Genomic DNA, 7701 nt, shown 5'->3' on the forward strand with positions numbered 1-7701 from the left:
ATTAATCCCAGAGGGAAATTAGACTCTCAGAACCTTTTCATTATAACACTCCCTTCATGTGTCCAGGTTCCCTGCTGGAGAGCTCCAACATGGCGGGTCACGTTGGCGGTGTGAACCTCGGCCAGCCCTCTGGTGACCTGTCTTCGTGTGAAGTAACGCTGCTCAACCAGCTGAACGAGCGCCGCGGCAGCACCGCCAGCATCATCAGCTCCGCCTGCAGCAGACGCTCGTCCGGTATATCACCCTGCTACTCCAGCCGTCGCTCCAGTGAGGCGTCTCAGTTTGGTGCTAACCGCCACAACAACATCAGCTCGGCTGACTCGTACGACCCAATCTCCGCAGATATGTCCCGCCGCTCCAGCGAGGCCAGCCACTGTGGAGGTGGTGGTTTCAGTGGAGGAGGGCTTCCTGGTGTACTCAGTCTTACGCCAGCTCAGCATTATCGGCTCAAAGCAAAGTACGCAGCTGCCATCGGAGGAGCTCCGCCCACCCCTCTCCCCAACATGGATCGAATGAGCTTGAGGACACGAATGGCTCTTTACAGTGACTCCCAGGAAGGATCCACGCTCCCATTCCATCACCCTCCCTCCGGATCTGTTCCAAGGCGATGTAGTGATATTGGATATGGCTCGCATAGCATGCTGCCTCATGAAATACCCAGCAGCCTCCCACGGCGGGCCAGTGACCCAGTGCGGCGTCCCACGCTGGACCCCCATTCGTTCCCTCGGGTTCAGCGATACAACAGCATGAACAGCATGAACCCCATGAATGCCCCATTTGCTGCTGAGCGCCATCAGACTCTGGCGATGCAGGCCTACACTCGCTCTGACGGAAGCCTCCAGCGCTACCCGTTTGCCCCTCGACCGCCCAGCATCTCCGAGAACGTTGCCATGGAAAACATTCTCGTAGATGGGATGGCAGCAGGGGGAGAACCGAGTGGAGAGGATGAGATGGTTCTTCCTGATGATGTGGTGCAGTATCTCAGGTCACAGACTTCTGGACCTTCAGGTCACAACTTGGGCCAAGTCAACTATAACGCTAGCAGTCAGACTCAGGGCTACCAGACAGGCATGCCCCCCCCAACATCCTTTCATGGACAGAGGAGGATGGCCATGGTGGATGGAGCCATGCCTCGGTCTGGTCAAGACATGCAGCCTTACCAGGTGGGTCCTAACGGCCCCCAGCAGCCTTTCTCAGCGCTGCCCAACAACATGAGCAAGAGCAACATGCCGGTGCAGTGGAACGAGGTGAGCTCAGGGACGATTGACGCCACGGCAAAGATCCCTAAACCTCATCAGCATCCTGGAAGAGGGAATCTAGCCGTTGTCCAGCAGAGGCACAACTTTGGGTCCCTTCAGGCACAAACTCAGGGTCTGAGCAGCAACCAGCAGGTTGCTCCTATGAGTCAGAACATGCAGGGGTACGTGCTCCACGGCAACCAGAGGATGGTCAACGTTTCCCTCCAGCAGCAACAGAGGCAATGCAGCTTTAACGGCTCAATAAACCACCAACAAGGGTTCAGCCAAGAGGGAGGTCCAAATCTTGTCTGTGGAAACTCAGCCCAGAACAGTACAGCAGAACCAGACCTGCAAAGTTACAGAACAGCAGCCCAGATGGATGGGTACCCCCGCATGAACCCAGTGGACCAGCAGCAAAATTACAGCATCCCCCCCAAGCAACAACAGCATGGTATTCAGAATGGGACCAGAGGATTGTTGCACCCCAGACCGCCCGCAGAACCGAGGCCCGTCACCAGGCAACACGCAGGTTCTGGCCTGACACAACCAAGCCAAACACCCAAAGTGTCCGATCGGAGTCAGGGTCACGGCAACGACACATCTGAGGCGAGCCCCAAGAGGTACAGCAAGCCAGTGACCCAAACCAGTAGCTCAGACCATCAGAACTCAGCCGTCTTCTACACGGGCCAGGTTCATATGTTTCAACCGTCGTCGGTCAGCTTGGATGCGTCCATGTCCCCGAGTACCGACGCCAGCACTCCCAGCAACCGCACAGCTACAGCCAACATGGCCTCACCAGAAACCAACCAGGTCTCCAGCAGCACAGCCGATTCCTCCACAGGGAGGTCAGGGGGCATGGAGCATGCCCAGATAGACTTTGACACCATGCTGGATGATGGAGACCACTCCAGCCTCATGTCAGGGACCCTGAGTCCTGGTCTTCTGCAGAGCCTGTCGCAGAGCTCCTCACGGCTCACCACCCCACGCAACTCCGTCACCCTGGCGTCTGTTCCAGCGGGGATCGGCAACATGGCCATCGGCGACATGAACTCCATGCTCACAGCTTTAGCTGAAGAAAGCAAGTTCCTCAACATGATTAGCTGAGAGCAGTCCGACACCTCATCGTTCATCCGTCGTCTCCAAGTCCTTCTGGACTTCATGGACACGATGAAAGCACTGAATGTACGAGCTACAGCTGGCACTCACTCGTTTCATTGCCTACATGACTCTGGTAATCGTGTGATGTTTGCTTCCGACTGTAATCCGGTAAAAGGAATCATTTATAGTAAATTTAGTTAGGATTACGTTCTTGTTTGTTTTTTAAAGCCATACTTTTAACAACACATCTGACAGCCCAGGGTTGATAAACTCCCTAGAGACGGACGCCGTTTTGTGTGTCAGAAGGCGTTATAAAGCAGTGCGCTGAAAGCTTCACATTGTGCCTTTGTGGGGACATCAGAGGACACCCCGAAGACACCAGGAGACCATCAGAGACAACAGAGCTGCTGTGTGCTGGGACCAGACAGAAGCTCTGCGGAGAGAACTCCGCCCTTCTGATGCGTTTGTGTAAAAGTTTCCCTTTCCTGTTTTATCTGTCGAAGGCTGCTCACAGAACAGGCTCCCTTCACAGAAATGGTGACTAACAGCTACTCTGAGTGGTGGTGAACGTGTGTTCCTGTTGTCGTGAATCAGCTCCAACCTTTTCCAGGAGTTCATAAACAGTTACACCCACTAAGAGCTGAAAGGAGAACGTACTGGTTCTTCTAAACCAGGGATGTCCAGTCCTGATCCTGGAGGTCTAGCATGTTTTAGAGGTTTCTCTGCTCCAACGCACCTGGGACTGCTTACTCACAAGACGGGTCTGAAAACTGCAAAAGTGACTTTCCATGCAAGCGTTGTGATTCTTAAAAAAAGAAAATGTGGAAAGTTTAGGCAAACTTTGGACCTGGAGTAGGAACATTTAGGAGACGGGAAACCTGGCAGAGCAGGTCGTGACATGTTTAACTTAGGACACACACACACACACACACACACACACACAAAACCAGAACCAGCCAGGGAGGGGGGGCTGATGGGTGTGTGTGTGTGTGTGTGTGTGTGTGTGTGTGTGTGTGTGTGTGTGTGTGTGTGTGTGTGTGTGTGTGTGTGTGTGTGTGTGTGTGTGTGTGTGTGTGCGTGTGTGCGCCTGCTCTGTCTTCTCGATCCCCAGTGAGTCGTGGAGGACGGCTGCTTATACTGAGTCAGGATCCTCTGGAGGTTTCTTCCTGTTAAAAGGGAGTTTTCCTCTCCACTGTCGCTGCATGCTTGCTTAGTATGAGGATTGCTGTAAACACTCTGACACTAGTCAGTGACTCGATGTGACCTGCTGGGTTCCTTATATAGGAAACTGTTTACTGATTGGCTTAATGACCTGACCTGTATTGGAATGTTTGAATGACTCTGGTCCTGATTTGGCGCTTTATAAATAAACTGGATTGAATTGAACTGAACAGAAAATAAAAGTATATAATTAAAATATATAATTTAGTCTAATGTGCACATGAATGACTTATTGGTACATTAATTGTGTGACGGGTGACAGCATGTCTTGTGATAATGAAACTCAGGGCAGCTCTCGGGTTTAACCGACAGGCTGATGTTTGTTTGATACGATCAACGGGCTTCTGCAGAGCCTGGTGAGCTGCTGAACAGGTGTGTTGGAGCTGGAACGACAGAAACATGCTGAGCCTCCAGGATCGGAAACATCTAATATTTCACCTGGATTTGGATCATCCATGTTGAGCTGCTGCTCCTCCTCATGGAAAGGAGTCAGCTGAGGTGGCTTCTAATTAGGATGCCTTTCATTACCTGAAGGCTTTCTAGGCTCTTCTAGGAGACCTGGATCAGACCCAGAACTCCCTGGAGGAATTATGATCTGGGAAAGCTTTGAAAGCTCCAGGAATAGGTGAAAAATGTCTCCTGCACCTGGTACGTCCATGCCACCACTTTAAACGAAAAGCAGGAGATGGATGGATATCAGACATAACCACCATTGGCTAAAAACTGATCTTAATCCTGGAGTTGAGTCCAGCAGGAAGTTCTTATTCCTACTGAAATAACTTTTTGTGTTGAACCAACAGCTGCATGAAAGTTTCTAAACTAAAATCACACTTTGGTCTTCACTCAGTTGTGGATTTTCTCTATTTCTCTAAACAGAGGCTGCTTAGGGACCTACGACAGATTGTTCAGAACGTTTACCACATCATGTACATTTCAACTCGGGCTGCTAAGAGTTCTGTATCAGGAAAATGATGATTTATTTCGTAAAGAAACGGCTAAATGTGCACAAATCAACAACAGTCCAACGTTCTTTTGTGAGTTTTAACTAAAGAAATGGAACAAATGTGGCTGCGAAAGTTCTGGCAGCCCTTGTTTGAAGGTGTTTTACAGAAACATGATAGTTTTTGATCTAGAACTTCGATAAACCAATGAAAACAGTCGCTCCGTCCTCCGGATCAGAGCCTAGAACTCCCCGCGGTCCCGTTTCATGAGGGAAACGGATCGGAATGACAAGGATCCGCCTGTGAGTTATCCGACGCATCACAAGAGTCCTTATTTGTATGTGATGAAGAACGTTCTCTAACAGAATATACAAGTACCTCTGTGTGTTCTCAGCAGAGAGCCGGTCCTAATTAACCCCGCCCCCCGGGCTTCAGATGAACTGCGGAGTCCTCCGGGGGACTCGGACTTTGATAAGTTGACAGAGTCCTCCGTTCTGTTCTGTTTGCTGGAATTCTTAGTAGATTTAATGTTTCTGTTTATGCTTCCATCTATTATTGCTCTGCTCCGTGTGTGTGTGTGTGTGTGTGTGTGTGTGTGTGGCTTTTGTACATGTCAAATAAAATATTTCCTTTTCCAGCTGAAATTGCTTTATTTCCTCAGAAACCAGAGTGGTGAAATCACAGGCCTCAGTAGTACTCTGATAAGTACTACAAAGTACAGGAGGTATACAGCCCAGTACTTGTCCTGCTCTTTGCATTCAGACATCAGTAGTTTACTAAAGATGACCTGGTTTTTAAAGCCTACCCCTGTAAAGTCAGCATGTTGACACGGTAGTTCTGTTTCATTGCCACCTCAGCTGATCTAGATGATGTCAGAAGGGAAGACTCTGAGGGTGATGGAGGAGAAAGCCTCAGGGTGATAAACCAGAGAGGAAATGTTCGCTCCACGATGGCTTAGAAGAGGAGCCTGCTGATTGAGTTTGCCATCACGATTCCTTATTCTGTCAGTGAGCGGATCTGGAGGCAAACGGCCTCGGGGCGAAGAGTCTCAGCACAGAGAAGAACAAGAGTCTAGCGAGGCAGAAGAGGAGGATCAGACAAAACACACAGATGAAGAGCCGATGCCCACAGAGACGCTCAGCTTCACGCCGTCCACTCAGGAACCATCACGGATTCTGTCGGGTAAATCACTCCATTCCCATCCATCCACCTGGATTCTGTATCCACTCGTTCCTGTTCGGGTCACCAGGAGGTCGTTAGACAAGAGGCGGAACTACACCTGGAAGGCAGTGGGGACACTTTTTGTCCTCAGGTGACCCTGAGGACAACCTGAAGACCAAAATGTTTGAGCGTTTTCATTCTTACTGATCTGAGGGACGTTTTATCGTTGGAAGTAAAACACGTGATGGTTCTGGTTTTATCTGAACCGGTTCTGATTCTGGTTTTGGCTCTTCTGGATTTGTTATGCTTGATCAAAGGATGCTGGATGTATATGAGCAGGTCGGGTGAAGTGTTGGAGCGTGCCACATTTTGACCTTTGACCCCTGAGGTCAGGTCATCATAATGAAACTCTTCACAAGCTGCTGGGATTTTTTCCCCCTGCACACTTTCTGCATCAAAGGTTCTCTTCGCTGAGCCTGCAGAGACCTGAGGATCATGACCCGGTTGAGTCGGGGTTCCTGCTCCGACCTGCTCTGCCATGGTCCCGAGGCCGGAGCTGTCGCCATTAATGTCTGGAAGTACAGGAATTATGAATGCACAGAGCCTGAGGGATTCCTGGGATGAAGGCCATCGTTGTGTCCTTCCTCAGGGGTCCAGGGTCAGACCTAGATCCCGATCGTGACCTCTCATAGGTTACCCTCTGTTGCCGGGCAGACCCGAGGTCACTCTGGGACCATGAGTAGGCAGACGAGGAATGCAGTTGTTTGATCGAGGTCAGCATTCTCCTCATTAAAGGATTTTAAGAGTGAAACTAGGAAGACCCACCGTGTCTCGGCTCACATTTGATCTTCCTCTTCCTGCACAAAGACCCAACTCTCCTCCTGAGTGGGAGGGACATGTCCATCGCTCTGCAACAGACTAAAATACCGACCTAAGAACCTCTCACTAACGACAGAAGTTCCTGTTTCTGCTCGGCTAAAGAAGCTTTTCTAAGGCAAAGCTGAACTCTTAACCTCTTTATGAGCCCAGAGAGCTGAGATCACGCTGATGGAATGGTGTTTTCGTGTCCACAGCAGCGCTGTAATCATGCCGGACGTCTCTGAGTGCTCTCTGAATCACTGAGGAACCCCAACCCTTCCAGCTAACAGATACACGTTTGTTTTTGTTAATCACACAGAACCAGAGGAGCTCAGGACAGAGATCATATTCGTGTAACCATAAATCTATGGAGGTCACCAGTGCCACGAGGCGCTTGGAGGAGCGTTTCGGTTTGGGTCGGTTTCATTTCATTTACACCAGATCATTTATTCAGCTGAAACTGAAAAGATTAAAACAATAAAATACAAGTTCACACAAAACATGATCATCACTTTCATCGGTTCAACCCTCACAGTTCAGAACCACGTGAAACTCAGTGATTTTCATCTAGAAGATCTAGTCACAAAGCTGTTGTCTAAGGATTGACCTTCACAGCTGCTTCCTGCCGGTGAACAGCTCACATCATGACTGGTTTATAAAAACATGTGAAAACTGAACCTTTGTGTCTATTTTTCTAAGATAAGTTCATGCATAAGAAAACCAGACATGGGGTGGATTTGTGATAAATGACGGAAACCCATCTCTCTGGCTCCGTGCTGCAGACCTCTGATGTTGGCTTTTAGCACCCAGAAGTGTCAAAACGCTCCACCTTAGGTGACAAAGCAGGATCACACGTCTAATAGTCAGCGACATGGGTGGGAATGTCTGTGAGCATCGTTTTCACTGACAACAGAAAATGCAGAATATCCCACATGAGCCGGAGCAGTTCTGGACCTACCATGACATCATATCCTGGTTCTCTCAGACTCAGCCTCGGCTCTAAGAGAACATGATGAAGTCAGGACGGATTTGTCTCTGTTGGTGTAGACAGCGTTACTCATCTTGTCACGTTTGTGGATTTTCATGTAATTTAGACAAAAAACGACTGATAAGAAACTTTAAAACCAGGAAGAAGAAAAAGCAGAAAGTATCATTTCTATAGCGCCTCTCAAGATAAAAATCAC

The 7701-nt window shown here is 49.4% G+C and overlaps 1 protein-coding gene across 3 annotated transcripts in view; it reads left to right on the plus strand.

Moving 5' to 3' along the window:
- The window catches only part of gli2a (GLI family zinc finger 2a), a 78924-nt gene extending 73789 nt beyond the window's left edge, over window positions 1-5135 (plus strand). For all 3 annotated transcript variants that reach the window (XM_015954999.3, XM_054751278.2, XM_070552939.1), the window contains one exon: window positions 67-5135. In XM_015954999.3, the coding sequence (XP_015810485.3) occupies window positions 67-2342 (2276 nt within the window). In that variant the 3' untranslated portion in view covers window positions 2343-5135. The remainder of the gene's footprint in view (window positions 1-66) is intronic.
- The last annotated feature ends 2566 nt before the right edge of the window (window positions 5136-7701 follow it).

The sequence above is a fragment of the Nothobranchius furzeri genome, chromosome 7 (assembly GCF_043380555.1).
Source record: "Nothobranchius furzeri strain GRZ-AD chromosome 7, NfurGRZ-RIMD1, whole genome shotgun sequence".
Taxonomy (NCBI): domain Eukaryota; kingdom Metazoa; phylum Chordata; class Actinopteri; order Cyprinodontiformes; family Nothobranchiidae; genus Nothobranchius; species Nothobranchius furzeri.